Genomic DNA, 16651 nt, shown 5'->3' with positions numbered 1-16651 from the left:
GACCTACAGAGACCAGGTCCACTACAGTCTCAACCATGAGGGGGCCACAGACCTGGGGAAATCCCTCAGTCTGACATCACATGATGACTGCAAACCCATCGACAGTCAGGAAAACTGAGGCCCAGATAGGAGGCATAGAAGGTTACTGTTAGGGAGCATTTACTGTGTTCCAAGTAGAGAGTTAAAATGCTTTAAAAAACGATTTACTCTTACCAAAACCCTAGGCAGTAGAAGAGTGACCTGGGGCTTAGAGACCTGGCCAAGGTCACCCAGCTAAATGAGAAGGGGGGCTGGGATGATCCTGAGGGGTGGGCCCCATGCCTGGCAGGGCTGGGCCTTGGGTTCCTGGGAGGGGTGCCCCTGGGGAATGGTACCACCATCCTGCCATACCTCACCCTCCTCCGGCTTCAGGGCTCAGCTGCTCCGTGGAAAGCCCCTGCACACAAGCAGCAAGACAAACCCCACTGTACCCCACATGTGGCCACCTGCGGGCACGCACCCACATCCCCATACCCCAGTGTATGCTTATTGAATCCCCTCAAAACCTGTCCCGCAGGCTGCGGGTGGAAGGGAGGAGGGGCCCCTCCCCCTCCAGGCCACCCGGTAACCATGGCAACGGCAGAGAGGCGGGCTCGAGGAGGAAGGCTGTGCGCGTGCCCGCGTCCTAGCTAGCGCGCATCCGCGATTGGTCAAAGCAGCTGCCGCCCCTCTGGCCCCCACCTGGGCAGAGTGGGCCCCCTCCCCTCCGGAGACCTTGCTCCCCCATTCCAACTCCACAACTCTCTGCTCCCCTCCCCCTTGGGCTTCCTTCCCTCTCAATCGCTCAACGAGCAGCCGGGGCTTCCCACACCTGCCTCAAAGCCTCAGCCGGGCAATCCCGGAGTCTGCGCCTGCAGGGCGGAGGCCCCTCCATTCTACGACAAGGGGGTCCTTGGGAGGGGAAGAGAAGCCTGTGAGGCCTGTAAGGGACTACAGAGGTATCAGGAAGCACAAGTCTCTACAGCTGTCTGTGGATTCCGCCAGCATGCACAGTAGGGTGCACACACGTTCCCAGGGGTCTGCCCCCACGGATCTCTGCACACCGTGCTGGGTGCACACGTGTACTTTAACGGCTCCTGCAGCAAACTGCACTTGGGCTTTAGATACTGCAACAGGAGATCTAAATTCCTCCCCTGCTGTCCCCACTGGGCAGAGGAACATGACAGGGTGTGTGTGTGCGCGCGCGGGCGGAGGGTGTTGCCAGACGAAGGCTCAGAGAGGGGAAGAAACTTGGCTGAGGCCCCACAGCAGTGGTGAAGCTGCTTCACCTCCATGATTCACTTGCTATCTTGGTGGCTTCCTGGAGAAGGAGAGAGGCAAGGGTACTAAACCCTTGAACATGGGACACAGGGAGAGCTCTGGAGGGGTGAGGTGGAACTGCCTTGAGTGAAGCCTATGGGAGACTGGGGGGCCAATGGGAAGGCAGGTCTGCTTGGAGCTAAGACAAATGTTGGGGTCCTGGCAGATGAAGCTAGGGTAGGGGCAGATAGGGGATGAGCTGAGGCTGGCTGCAATGGCTGCGGGGAGGGAGGCTGGTGAGGCCCCATACAAAGCACACACAGGTTTCTTTGTCCGGCTCAGCCTGGGATGCCTGGGGCTGAGTCTGGGCCAGAGGGAGGGGGCTGCACCCAGGAAGCCGACAGATGGAGACGCCTTGCAGGGTCCTGGGGCGGGCGGCACCGTCTGTCGGCACGACCTTCTCACCCGTGTTTACCCAGCTTCATGGCGTCTCCGTGCACGCGCAGGCACACACCGGCACACACATCCGCAGGCTCCCCGGGGCGGCACCATCTGGACACCTGACCTCCTCCCCTGTGCCTGAGTGTTGAGCCTGACCTCACCCTGTCTCTGAACACAGACACCTAGAAACATGCACGGCCAGGCAGCCAGAGGTACACGGGAGAGAGAGAGAGGTGCAGAAATAGAAATGTCCATGCGTGTGTGGAGGGGCACCTGCAGTGATGGCACCTGTGGAGACAGACTCCTGCAAGCAGATCCAGAGGCCAAGCACATGGGCACTGCACACACAGGGAGACCTGCAGTCAGAGCTGCACAGATGCTGGGGCATGGGTACCCAGAGACACAGGAGACGCAGAGATGTGTAGGGCTATGTGAAGGGAGCGCATGGGCAGTGGGGCTGCGGTTTCCCCACCCCCTGTGCGCTCTAAGGAAACCAAGGCCACCTCGAGTCTCCGAGTCTCGTCCCTGAGGCAGCTCCATCCTCAGCAGGGTTGGGGCCAAGACACCAGCTATCAACCCGGAGGCCCTCCCCAGCCCCGGAGGCTCCAGCTCTCCCAGAGAGCACCCCCACCCTGCTTCCAGGCAGTAAGGGGGGGGCCCAGGGAGCCTTGGGCCCATCTTCTTTCTCAGCTTTCAGTCTCGATTTTCAGCTTTTTCTAAGAGAAAACTCCCACCTCTTCCAGCACTCAGATTTCATCAAACTTGGCATCTTAAAAGCCTGTTTTGTTTTTGAATCTGAGCTGTTTGGGGCCTGTCGGCAGCGAGAGCCCAAGAGCGGCGGTGAGAGTGGAGAGCAGCCATGGCCTCCCCCTCCCCTAGGGCTTCCCTGGCACCTCACACTGCCCTCCTCAACCTGCTTGGGGAGGCCTCCCCACCACACTGCCCCAAGTGAACGCTGGTGCTCTCCCCAGCCATACACCCTACCCACCCTCTGGCTTGCGGGCCCAGGCCCATACTGGACTTTCCTCCTGGGGTTCCCCCACCCTGGCCCTATGCCAGGAAGAGTCTTTTTATCCATTGATACCCCTAGGCTCAGGCCCAGTCCCTCCAGACTTCCGATGGCCTCCCACTCACTCCTCAGACCCCTGTCACCCAGCTGCCACCTCTAAGGCTTCTGGCCAGTTCATCAAAGTCAACCGTGACCCCACAGGGCTAAGTCCAAAGGACACTTCTGAGTGCTCATGTCGCCTGACCTCTTGACAGCACCCCTCCCCACTGACCACTCCCTCCTCCTTCACATACCTCTCTTCTCTCCACTTCCACAGCCTCCCTCTGGGTTTCCCTCCTCCCTTTCAGGCCTCTCCTCACCAGATTCCTATGGAAACCCCCCGCCCCCCAACATGAAGTACTAGCCAGCTGGGGTTCCATCCGGGCCCTCTTCCTCCTTTCTTGGCTCTGGCTCCCTGAGATGTGCCATTTCTCAGCCTTCAAAACTCCATTTCCAGATGTCCCTTGGAGCGCCAGGCGAATCTGAACAAGGCCTCCTGGATACCTCCCCCTGGATGCCCGCACATGCGTACTGCAACAGATTTCTAGCTGGCCTTGTCAATCTGCCCCTTCAGACCGGGTCCTGAGCCTCTGGTCCTGCAATCTACCTGGCCCCAGAGCCATAACCCAGAGTCTCCCACCTCCCCAGCCCCACTGTGGCCAGGCAGCTCACCACTCTCTCTCCACCGCTGGCCACCCATTCTCCCTTCCTCCCCGCCTGCTGCCTGGGTTTGGGCCATTGTGACCTACTGCCTGGGCTTGCAGGGCTGCCCCAGACCCTCACTGGTCTCCTGCTGCCCTACTATGCATCCTCAGGGACCTTTCTGAAGCATATATTTGATCATGTCATTCCTCTGATTAAAATACTCTCTCCCCTGGCAACCAGAGGGAGCACCTTACCAAGGACAGAGAATGTGCACGAACAGGGGCATTGAGAGCCTCCGACTTGGTGAGCTGTTCCCAGAGCTGCTGGCTCCACTCTGTAGTCATGAGGTTGGGGAAGAAGGGAGTCAGCGAGCGGGCCACTCAGCAGGGCCTGGTTAGTACCTGTGACTGTAGGGGTGGCAGGAGCAGGCTGGCTAATAGAAGACACAAGCATACTGCCTACACCACAGGAGGGCCATTCAGAAGGAAGTCCAGTTGGGCCCTTGGAGAAGGATTAAGACTAGAGAAAATGCGGGATTTTACGTACCAAGACACCCAGAATCTGAACTTGAAGGCCCTCCTGGCACTGCCCACCTACCTCTCCCAGCCCCATGCCTAGGGCCCAGAACTCTCCAGGAAATGGTTGCAGAGCCTCATGTCTGTGTGGTCCCCAGTGCTACAGTGGTCATGACAGGGGGTGGGGGGAGGTGGAAGGATAGGTCACAGAGACCATAGTCGCTGGACCAGAAGTGCATAGGTCATGCCTCAGCTGTGAGGGGTGGGGTAGGAGCTGGCCTGGGTTGTAGGCCTTCTGTGACTGCACATCAGGGAGGTGACAGGTCCAGATTCTGCAAAACCAGGCTGTTACCCAGACACATACACAGGCAACAGGGAGAGGGCACAGCCTGCCATTTGGGAAGTCATCCTCTGCCTGTAGTAACCCTTTTTCCAAATGCCCCAACCCCAGTCAGACCTGGGCCAGAGGCAGAGAGAAAGGGAGAGTAAGGAGTGCCAACTCCCTGGGAAAACTCCCACCCATCCTGAAAGCAAGTTCCCTTCCCAACTCTGCTCCAGATGCAGCCCAGCCCAGGATCTCAGGACAGGGTCACAGGCTGCTCATCAGCCCTCCTGTCCCTGGGGATATTTCCAAAGGGACTGAGTATAGGAGTGAGGAGTAGGGGGTGAGTTCTCGAGAGGTCATCACCCCACATGTCCCAAAGCCAGCCAGGGTCAGAGCCACTGCAGAACTCATGGGTCCAGGCCTAGCACTGACTGCCCTGCTGCCCCAGTCTCTGTCCCACACGCCTATCAGCTGGCACCCCCCAAAGCCTGCCACAAAGGAGGAAGACCAGACACACTCCAGGTGGGCAGCTGGATCCCTGAGCCCATTTGGCATCCAAGGACGGTATGGTCCTAGTCCATCAGCAGGCATTGAGGCCGGGTGGAAACTGGGGAAAGGGAGCCTAGCCTTGGTAGGAGGAGGGGAGGAAAAGGAGGGCTCCCAAAATCTGAGCAGGATCCCTCTGCACCCTCCGTCCTGGCCTGGCTGCAGAGGACTTGCTGGGGAGCCAATGTACTGGAGAACAGGTCAGCCTGACCGCTGTGTCCCACATTTGTCTGTCCAGCTGTCCCGCTGACCTACAGCTCTGAGCAGGAAACCCATGGGTCCCCAAGACAATGAGGCTAGACAGTCTCTCTGACCATCCCCCCCAGGGTCAGACTGACCCCCACACATTCAGCTCTGGCTGCTTGCCATGCACACCATACCACGCCCCACAAACACCCTGATGTGTGCACACCCACAGGCACTACCTGATGTACACTGCCTGCTGGATATACCACCCCTCCCTGTGGGGCTGGACGGGAGTGCGTGCGTGCACATGCACACACCTGCCACACACCCCCTGCTGTACATGCAGTACATGCCACATATCCCACACACTGCCGTACCCAGGGCACACGGGGCACCTGCAGCACACACGGGGTGCAGGTCAGCTGCTGTGTCCCTGATCACAAAGGGAGTGCTGCCACCAGTGGCACATGGAGTCCTCAGAGTCAGGTCCCCCCAGGACAGAGTCAGAAACAGCTCCCTCCTGCTCCTGGGCTCCCCCCTCAGACCTCCACCTCTCCCCCCAACCCACTCCGCAGCCCTCCCAGAACCTACCCAAGTCACCAGGGCCCTGCCCACATCTCTGCTGTCTGGCCTCCTCCGGGGCTTTGCTGACCACTGTCTTGCCTGGCCTGGAGCCCACTGGCTCAGGCAGATCGTACTGTCCAGAAGGAGCTCCAAGCCCCTCACTGCCCACCCCCCCAACCTCCTGGAGGAAAGGCCAAGAATTAAAGCCTGCTTCCCCTCCCCCTCCCTCGAGAGGGAAAATGTCAGATTCTCTGTCTCAGTGGCAGCAGCGGGCGGGTTGGAGGGGGAGTGATTCAGCCGCTGCCTCAAGAGTGCGGAGTGAGAAGAGCTTTTCCTGCCATTACCGGGCGAGGGAGAGGCTGGTGCGCTAATGGCTTCAATTACCACTCAGACAGGAACACTGGGCGGCAGGCCCCGCGCGTCACAGTCCGGACGGGCTCGCCCCCGGCCCACTGGTGCCGGGCACTGCTGAGGCAGCCCACAGAGGACCGTGGGGCCACAATGGGCCACACATGAACACGCGGGGGGTGCCAGTCGTGTCAGTGGAGCCCTGGGGGGCAAAGGCTGGGATGAGGGACCAGGGAGTGGAGGGCCTCCAGCAGCAGGGGGTGTTCCTGTGAGGCTCACTGGAGCTGTGTATCAGGAGGCTGGGCCTGGTGGGGAACCACACAGAACAGGGGGCACAGGACCAGAATCGTCAGCCTGGGCTCCCTTTTCGGGGCGTGCTGACTCCTCAGACCCAGAGCCAGGTTGCCGCAGGCAGCCCTCAGCCACTCCCCTGATCAGCCCAGTGCGTAGTAAGCATGTATGCACGTGCGTGTGCTTTTGGGCGTACGTGCAGTGTGTGACACCCCTAAGGGACTCACTCCTATTCCCAGCCCTCAAACCGGCCTCCTCCTCTCCACAGGCCTCCTTAGAACCTGTAGAGGCCTCCCAGGAGCAGCCCTGGCTCACCTCTGGCTCCAGCCCACAGCCCCAGTCAGACCATCCTTCAATCCTGTTCCACACACACCTTTCCCGGGGGCCTGGGAGGAGTGGGGGGATGGTCGCAGTCTGGGCTGCTTCCTCCGGGCCCCACCTCCTGGCACCTTTGAGGCCTCCCACTTCACTGCTTGCTGCCAAGCCAGGAGCCTGGTCAAGGTTACACAGACCAACCTGGTAAGTCAGCGTTTCGTCTTCCGGGTGCTGCATTTCAGGAGGAGGAGGAGAACGAGGCGGGGGGGAGGAGGAGGAGGAGAACGGGGCGGGGGGGGGGAGAAGAAGGAGAACGAGGGGGAGGAGGAGGAGGAGGAGGGGGTGGGGACTCGCTGAGGTCCACAGTCCCACCCCCACAGGGACGGGGCACTAACAGGGCAGGGACCTGCCCCACACTGACCCCAACCTCATCAGACAACCCCCATAGCCCAGACATCCCCCAGGCCCCTGCAAGAGGAACCTTCATTCAAGAATGCCCCACAGGATGGAGGGGTCCCCCCACCAAGCCTGAATCCTCCTCACCTCAGGGCCTGAAAGACCATCCACATCCTCCTGGATCCTTTAAAAGATAAGGCTGCCCAGGGCAGTGTGGGGGGTGGGGAAGGGGGAGAAGTACCCACAAAGGAACTGGGGTATAGGGACTCCGGAGAGAGGGGGTGCTTTTCTTTCAACACTAGCACGGAGGTCCTCTTCCCTCAGAGAGTCTGACCAGATGCCCTCTGGGGCAGGAGCCACCTCCCAAATGCCAGGGTAGGACAGATGGCTCCATGCTGGGGCAGATGCCAATGGCTGGTGGGGGCGGGGGGGGGGGAGGTGGGGACAGAACTACTCTGTCCCCTGATTGTGGCTACAGAAACTGAGGTCCTGGCCCAGGTCCCTGCTCCACAGGTCAGTACTCCTCGTGGGAATGGACAGAGGGGCTGCACCATCTAGATGATGCCATGGAAGCCAGGTACCGGCAGCTCCCAGCCCAGCAGCCAGCCACTACCGTTCCCGCCGGAATTCCAAGAACTACTTGACGTCATATTCCATCCTCCAAACCAGCTCAGGCAATAGGCATCACCTCCCCATTTACAGATGGAGCAAATGAGGCTCCGTGGCACCACTACCTATCCAGGTCACTGGGTAAGAGAGGAAGGGGTCAGGAGCCCTGCTCTTAACCACTGTCCCTCTAAAGTGGACCCTGGCCACATAAGCACAGGAGACACACAGGCACCAGGGAGTTACTGAACAGATGCCCGCGAACACATAAAGCCATAGCGTAAAAATGGCCAATATGAAAAGATGTTCAACTGCTCTTGTAATCAAAGAAAATGCAAATTAAATTGAGATGACATTTTTTTTGCCTATTAACTTGGCAAAAAAATTTTTTTTTTTAATGATAATTCCCACTGCTGGTGAAGATGTGCAGAAAAGAGGCCCTCTCGTGCCCTGCTTGGTGGGAGTGTAAACTGACACAATCTTCTGGAAATACTGAAAGGCTTAAAAATTCATGTGTCCTTTGATCCAGCAATTCCACTTCCAGGAATCTAGAATAAGGGAATAATCAGGAAGGTGATCACATCTTATCTGCAAGGAAGGGCATAGCACTTTATTTATAAGAGCAACAAAATGGGAACAACATATGTGTCCGACAATAAAGGAATGGCTAAATAAATGAAGGCACCTTGCATGATACCTACAGCCATTAAAAATAATGATACAGAATACTTAATGGTGAGGAAAATGTTCCTGATATGTTATCTTGAAAAGCAGTCTACAAATGAGGGGCGCCCAGCTGGCTCGGTCAGTGGAGCATGCATGTAACCTTTGATCTCGGGGTTGTGAGTTCAAGCCCCCTACTAGGTATAGAGATTACTTAAAAACAAAACCTTAGGGGAAAAAAAAGGCAGTCTATAGATCATTGGGCAGGACGTGATCCCATTTTTCTTATACAACGGACCCTTGAACAACACGGGTTTGAACTGCACAGATTCATTTATATGTGGACTTTTCCCGATAAATATAGTACAGTACTATACAAATGTATGAACTCTCATCATTTTCTTTTTTTTTTTCAGTAATCTCTACATACAACGTGGAGCCTGAACTCACAACCCCAAGGTCAAGAGTCACATATTCTCCTGACTGAGCCAGCCAGGTGTCCCTCCCAGGATTTTCTTTTTCTTTTTCTTTTTTTTTTAAGATTTTATTTATTTATTTGACAGAGAGAGAGATCACAAGTAGGCAGAGAGAGAGGGGGAAGCAGACTCCCCGCTGAGCAGAAAGCCCAATGCAGGGCTCCCTCCCAGGAGCCCGGGATCATGACCCAAGCCGAAGGCAGAGGCTTAACCCACTGAGCCACCCCGGCGCCCCTTTCCATGACTTTCTCACCAAGATCTTCTTTTCTCTAGCTTACTTTAACATAAGAATACAGTATATAATACATACACGAGACATGTCTTAATCGAAGATTTTATATTATTTGAGCGGGGGGAGAGGGAGCACGAGCAACGGCAGAGGCAAAGGGAGAAGCAGACTCCCCGCTGAGTAGGGAGGCCAACATGGGGCTCCTCCCCAGGAACCTGAGATCATGACCTGAGCCAAAGGCAGATGCTTAAATGACTGAGCCATCCAGGCAATCCTGATTGACTTCATGTTATTGGTAAGGCTTCCAGTACATAGCAGGCTCTTGGTAGTTAAGTTTTGGGAGAGTCAAAAGTCATATGCAGATTTTCCAGAGCTTGGCAGTGAGGGGTGTTGGGGGGGTGTTCAGCACACCTAACCCCTATGCTGTTCAAGGGTCAACTGTATACACAATGCCTGCCCAGAAAATGGACCCTAGGGAAATAACCAAGTGTCACTGGTAGAGGCAGGATAACGGGTGATTTTTACTTTTTCCTACGTGCTCTTTTATACTTCTCAAATCTTCAACAATGAACAGGTATTGTTACTGCAATTTTTTTTTTTTTAAAGGCAACAATCAAGGCTATGTTTTGAAAATACACACAGACATACTCAGGCTGATGACTCCATCGTGGCTGGGGGCTGAGTGTGTCACTCCCCATCCCACGGTTTCCTGCGCCCCCAGGAAAGTGTTCATTTCTCAGCCCTGGCCTGTGTGATCTGCCCTCCAGCCTCTCCAGATCTCCCGCCTTCTCTCTGTGCCTTCAAACTCCACCCACTCGCCCCAAGCCGAACCGGACAACTGAGCTCCCTGAAAGCTCCCTTCTCTCTGGCTTCTGGGCCTTGGTACGTGCTGCTTAGGCCCCAACCCTGACTCCCATTTACCCTCCGGGCTCAGCTCAGACAACAGTTTCCTCTCCTCTGTACTCCCCTAGCTGCCCCCATAAAACTTACTGGAGACTGTCTCAAGGGCAGGGCCCAGATCAGATGACCCTCTGGACTTCACAGCAGCATTAGGGAGTATTTGTGAATGAAGGCAGGAGCCAGGAGGTGAGAAGACACTAAAATCCATAGAGTCCTAGTCCCCAGCCTGGGGCCCTAGTTCCTAAGGGCTACAGGGAACACAACTCTCTGAAGCCCCCTGCCAGGCTCCACAGAAAAATCACATCCACGACCACGAGCCACGTAACTCAAATGTTGGACAACTGCAGACCCACACGTCAAGTCAGACCTCAGACCCTACCAGAGCAATGGCACAGCTCCGTAGGAGGATACAGAGACACCAGGCACATGCTAGACAATACTGCCGCAGCCGATGACCATCCCCGTCCACATCTGACCTTTGCCGATGCCAAGATGGCCAGCTCTCCTTTCTGCCAAACACACGCCAGCTCGCAGCAGGGACAGGGCTGGCTGACCGGCTCTTCCTACGCGCCACTCTTCCCACCCACCATGCCACGTGGCTCCCCAGCACATACCTTCAAGAACTGAGAGTTTGGCACTAGTGTTGATCTCCCCCAGACTGTTGGTGGCTGTGCACTCGTAGATGGCTTCGTCCCGTTGCACCCGCAATGGCTGGATCCGCAGTACAGACCCTGCCCCGTCATCAAACTCGATGACCTGCCAGAGGACAGACACAGGGTCACAGCCCGCTCCAGCTCAGACATCCTCCCACATCCAAAAGGCCCCCTGAGCAGAGAGATGAAGGAGAGGGAATGTAGGGCCAGGCCCTGGAAGAGGACAGGCAGACCATGAGCCCCGCCTGCCCCTTCCCACCCAAGGCTATACCTCAAAGCGCTGGGAGCTGACTTTCTTCCCCTTCTTCATCCATGTGATGCGTGGCTTGGGCTCCCCTGTGGCTTGGCACACGAAGGAGGCCACTCCTCCTGACAGCCCAGTCTGGTCCTCAGGGACCTTAATGAAGACAGGTTTGCCTGGAGAAACGGAGACACCGAGTCACCACGGTACAGTCCTACAGAGATGGCCAACACTCCACAGTCATGGGGGAAGGTGGTGGCAAGAAGATGTATAAAGAAAATATTAAGGGCAGCTGAATGGCTCAGTCGGTCAAGCATCGGACTCTTGGTTTCGGCTCAGGTCATGATCTCAGGGTTGAGAGATCAAGCCCTTCATTGGGCTCTGCACTCAGCAAGGAGTCTGAAATATACTCTCTCTCTCTCCCCACCTCCCCCACTTCTCTCTAAAATAAATAAGTAAATCTTTAAAAAAGAAGAGAGAAAGAAAGAGAAAGAGAAAGAAAATACTCATAGTGACACCTGACCCTTATAAAGTGTTTACTACGTGCCAGGCACTATTCAAAGAGCTGTAGCATATGAAGTGGGGGCTATAATTACGTCTGCTTATAAAGAAGAAAATCCAGGCAGAGAAAGGTTAAGGGATTTATCCAACATGACACAGCTGGTTTGTGGCAGAGCTGAGATTTGAACCCAGGAGTTCTGAGTCTAGAGTCCAGGCTTTAATGGCTACACTCTGTCTCCCATCCCCCCCACCAATTCCAAGCTCCAGGACAAAGGCATGCAGAGAGCTGCCTGGAAAAGCCCCAGCGTCTCTCCCAGACTTGTCCCTCCCCCACTGCTCTCATTCTGGGTGATGGTACCTCCATCTACCCCACAGCTCAAGCCAGAAACTGTGACTCCTCCTCTCTCTTGGCCCCCACATAACCAGCAGTCCCGAAAGGCCTAGACATTCCACCTCTTAAGTGTCTCTGGACGTCTTCCCAGGTGAATGCTTTCCTGTAAATCTGCACCCACACCCGCCCCCACTAGCTTGGCTATTGCCTTCTGATACAGCTGGCCTGTACATCTCCCCCAAGGTGGCCACTGGGAGGCGGGGGAGGGGAAGGAGGAAGGGCCACAGCCACTGTACTGCCCTGCCCTGCCCACATCACCTCTGTATGCCCACCAGGTCTGAATGGGCACACCTGTCCCTGTGAGCCCCACTCCCAGGGTCACAAGACCAGAGAAACCTGCTTTCATTAAGACATAGCAATGCCTCGTTAATCCTGACAGAGGATCCATTTCCTATTAATCAGGCCAATGAACAGCTCGAGGAAGGCTAATACCGTGAGAAATGACCTTTCAGACCACCTGCTCAGTGGCGATGAGCCCCGGCCCGACCTGACCCCATCCCTGGCACAGAAATGGGTGTGTGTGCCATGATGACACTCTCTCCCTAAAGCACGCACGCTGCACCAAGAACTTCATCTCATTTAGTCCTTCGCTATTGTTATTCCCAGTTTACAGGCTCAGAGAGGTCAAGTCACTTGCCCAAAGCCACCTAGCCAGTGAGGGGCATATCTGAGACTTGACTTCAAGCCTGTACGACTCCAAGACACCTGGGGCAGAAGAGAGGGGCCTTGTGGCAGGGTGTGTGGCATGCTGTGGGGAGCTGGACTAAAGAAGGTGGAGGAGTGAGTGGGAAGTGAGGAAGGGGAGGAAAGAGTGTAGGGACCATGTACAGGACACTGGCTACAACAGGAAGGTACAGAAAAGATGATGCCTAGAGGGGATGAGGGGCCAAGGAAGGTTTACATCTTGGTTTCTTTTTTGGTTTCCTAAGACATGAGGGACAACCTTTACATGCTGATGGGAAGGAGGCAGCAGAGAGGGAGAGGGTGCCGACCCAGGGTCCAGCGGAAAGAGCCAGGTGCAGTCCCTGAGGAGCGGAGGGATCGGGGGACCACTAGGTCAACAGTTACAGCTGCAGGTACAGAGAGCAGGAAGGGAGCCACCTTACTGAGCACCTCGGGGCCCAGGGAGGGTTTTATGTAATTTTTAAGCAAGTCACTCGTCATCTCTGAGCCTCCATTTTCTCATCTGCAAAATGGTGCTAGTGACCCAAGGGTCTGTGCAGACTCTCATTCATATCGTTAGTCTTGAAACAACAACGTGGGTTGTCTTAGCATCTTTGACTGCGACGGAGAGCTGGTGGCTCAGAAGGCTAAGCAACAGACAAGTCACAGTGACGTTGGGGGGTGCTAGGGTTTGACTGGTGTTCTAAATCCTAAGCTTATCTTCTAGAACTAGCACCCGAGGATGGAGGATGGAAACTCGGCCCCACCTGACTGCCCTTAGAACCGAGGGCAGGAGGCAGCTGGGCCAGAAAAGCCAGGGGCAGCCTTGGTGGGAGCCAGAGTGGCCTGGGGATAACAGAGCCTCTAGAAACTTCAGTTTGCTTCATATTTCCTCTGCACTCTAAAGGAGGCTCCAGACTTTCCCATTCTATGGTGTTCTGCAGAACCTGTCACTGTTTACTGGTCCTTTCAGATGGGTCCTCTCACAGAGGACTCTGCCCGCTCAGGCTCCACAGGCATGCACCTCCCCCACACTCGGTGCAACCCTCCCCCACACTTGAGGACCTGCATACCAGCAGCTTCGTGGATCTCATCCTGCAATGCCATCACCTTAGTCCAGATACCACCTTCCCTTGACTGGACACTCCACTAGCCCAACAAGCTGTGCTCCTGTCTCTAGTCTTGCCCCCTCCAGTCTAGTCTCCATTCAGCAGCCAGAGTGAACTGCCTCACTCCTGATTAAAACTGCTATCAAAACAAAATTTCAAGTCTTTTCATGGTGGACAGATCCCTGCCAGGTCTGACCCCAGCCACTGTCCATCATGCCCCCCCTCCCCTGCCCCAGCCCTGGCTTCCCATCCCCTGGAAAAACAATGTTCCCTGAGGCCTCAGGGCCTTTGCATAAGCTGTTCCTGCTGTCACAAACGTCTTAGACATCCTCTTTGCCTTCCCGTTCCCAGCTTAAGCATCATTTCCTCAGAAAACCTTCCTTGGTCTCCCTGTCATTGTCTCCTGCTCCATTAGCTCAGTTCCTGGTCTGAAGCTCTCCGGTCACTCCCTCTGCCTCTATAATAGCACTGCTCCAGCTTATTACATAGTCTGTGTGAGGTTATTACTTTTCCTATGTTTGGGGCTAGTATGTGGCTCACAGCTGGTTCCCCACCTAGAACAATACCCCAGGGCAGAACAGACACCATGCCTGCTTTGCTTCCTGCCCTGTCCCTGGTGCCCGACCTAGCTCCTGGCACACAGGGGTGTGGAACAAACGAAGGAGTGACCCGACGAGGGAATGCTTGAGGAGGATGGAGACTGCAGTCCCTTCCACACCAGGGGGATGCCCGTTCCACCAGGGAAAGCAGCGCAGGGTGGAAACCAAACCCTCTTCGGCTCTTGCCTGGACGTGCAGAAACCAGAGGCTGGAACCTGCTGAACTGGAATGGCCGGGAGAGTGCGCCTGGGGGCGGGGCCTCCCCGCCAAACAAAGAGCCAGAAGCTGGGGAGGAGAGCCAGGTCGGGTCACAAGAGAGGAGAGAGCAGGGAGAAGGGAAAAGGCCTGAGCACTGTATGGAGGTTGGACGGGGCCCAAGGCCTGGGGCCACGGAGGAGGCAGAACCCCTTTGGAGGCTGGAGAGGAGCCAGCGACCCGCCCAGCCCACCCACCGGCCAGACTGGCAGCACCTCCCAAGCCTGGTGCCCAGGGGGCAGACTCTTCCCCTCCCTCCAGTCTCAGATTCCCATTCCCACTCCCACCCAGGGTCTCCTCACCCACCTTGCAGCCAAAGCCCAGCTTGTCCTTGTACCAAAGCTCTGCCGAGCCCTTGCCCTCTTGGTTCCACAGGCCAACATCTGGGGAGCACACATCTGACCAGGTCTCCCCCCAGCTATAATCTCTGTGCTGACTGCGGTCTCCCTGCTGCCATCCCCCACACGCGTTCCTGCTAACCTCTCCAGGATCACCTTCCTTGACTCTTTCCAAACCGAACACCTACCATGGGCTGAGTACTGTGCCTGGCACACAGCTCAGCCCTGGGGGACTTGCCCAGACAGGGCAGGCCGATGGACATCTCCTTGCCTTTGTGTGCCCTGCCCCTCTCCTGTACCCCACCCCCTGTGGGAGCCTGCCCTGTGTCCAGCAGCACTTGGGGTTCCCATTCCAGCACTGATCACAGCTACACTGACTGACGACCGCCACCGGCATGCCATCAACGTCAGGCCACTTGACCATTCGGCCTCCTGCCAACTCTTAGCTGGTGTTCAGAGAGGGTCTGAAGAACTTCTGACTATCTGTACCCCTCCTGACCCCTTCCTCACTGCATGGAGGTAGGGGCGCCACACATCTCTTTGGGCAGAGCTCCCAGAGTATGTCTGGGGACACTCTCTGTGCAAGCAGGCCACTGAGCCCATGCATAGTGGGAATGAGTGGCCTCATAAAGGAAGCCAGCGGGCTAGCTTGGGGAGAGGGTGGGCATGCCTCTGGGTGACGGTGCTCAGCCAGCCAAAGTGGGCCCCCTTGGAGGCTCCTCCACCGGGAGACAGACTGCTATCTCGTGCCTTCCCTGTGGAGTACATACACACACGTGCACAGGGGTGTACACGGAAGCAGAAAACAGACACACAGCCACAAGGGAGTGAGGGACAGCGAGGCAGGGGAGGGAGCTCCTGGAGGTGGAGTTCCCAGACCCTGAACGGTCTAATGAGCTGGGGACTCATTAACTCTGGCTCCTATGACTGCTCCCGGCGCTCTCCAGAGGGGATCCTGCTCAGAGACAGCCCTGAGTTCCCAGGGGACACACAGGGAGCCCTGGGTCATGGCCTTGGATCGAGGGACCACACACCAGGTACTAGGTGCCTTGAACATGGGACCTCAGTTAACCTTTCCAGGTAGGAATGATTACTCTCGTTGTGCAACAGGGAAACAGGCCTAGAGAGAGCAAGCAATCTGCCGGAAGTGCCACAGAGGGCAGAGTCTAGGCAGGCCAGCAGGCCCTACCTATCTGGTGGCCCTGCCTACCACAAGGCTGGCAGGGCAGGGGTAGAACAGGACACACACCCCCTCAGCTACACGGGCCCTTGCCCCCTTACCCTACTCCCACCCGCCCGCAGTAGGGCATCCTGCTCCGCACTCTTAGGATTCCAAGTCCCTGGGCTGTAACCATGGACCCCGCTCAAAGCTGATCATCTGTGCTGCATCCCTGCCTCTGTCCCACACTGTCTGGGGACAAAAGGTTTTCACCCTGTGGCTCTCTCCTGAGCTCCATGGAGAAGCCCAGGGCCATTCCTTTTCCCAACCCCTACATCTCACCCCATTAGGCACCATCCCCTGTTAGCAAATGTCCAGTCACCCTTTAGGGTTCCCTTTTTCCAGGAAGCCTCATAGTGCCCCCACCAGGGGCTTAGGTCACGACCTCTGTGCGGTGCTGCCCCCCAACAGAGCACAGGCCAGAGACCTCACACTGCGGGGTCCAAAGGCAGGCCTGTGCAACCACCTGGCACCTGACTTGCACGTTAGAGCAGTAGAGAAACCTCTTCCTGCTCAGGACTGCCTCTAGCCCCACAAGCCGCTTCCCTGAGAAATCACAAAGCCCTGCGCTCGGGGAACTGCCCAAGCCCCGCGTGCCTCGGTCTCCAACTGCGCTGACTCGGCAGCAACGCTGGGGCCTCTGGGCTAACTCCTGGCAGCTGCTTCTCCACCCCCCTTCCCTCTGCTCCCTTCAGAGGCCAGGGCTCCCATTCATTTGTCTCGTTAAGAGGCCTATAGAAACACATTTGTCCGCTCCGCGCTTCACTGCTCCGGTCGTCAATTCTCTGGGGGCGCCTGCCCTACCTTTTGCAGCAGCTCCGTCCACGTTTGCCCAGTCACCCCTGCCTAGAAGGCTCCCAAGCCCCTAAGCCTGGCCCTTCCTGGTGGGAAGGGTACAACTCCAAAAGCG

The 16651-nt window shown here is 56.6% G+C and overlaps 1 protein-coding gene across 7 annotated transcripts in view; it reads right to left on the bottom strand.

The window, feature by feature from the left end:
• PTPRF (protein tyrosine phosphatase receptor type F) overlaps nt 1-16651 on the bottom strand; it is an 86341-nt gene that overhangs the window by 53013 nt on the left and 16677 nt on the right. For all 7 annotated transcript variants that reach the window (XM_044238022.1, XM_044238025.1, XM_044238024.1 and 4 more), the window contains exons 4-5: nt 10697-10842; nt 10387-10528 (exon numbers count right to left, since the gene is read on the bottom strand). In XM_044238022.1, coding sequence (XP_044093957.1) covers nt 10387-10528; nt 10697-10842 — 288 coding nt within the window. The remainder of the gene's footprint in view (nt 1-10386; nt 10529-10696; nt 10843-16651) is intronic.

This window comes from Neovison vison, chromosome 2 (genome assembly GCF_020171115.1).
Source record: "Neovison vison isolate M4711 chromosome 2, ASM_NN_V1, whole genome shotgun sequence".
NCBI lineage: Eukaryota > Metazoa > Chordata > Mammalia > Carnivora > Mustelidae > Neogale > Neogale vison.
This window is presented reverse-complemented; position numbering and strand designations above follow the sequence as displayed.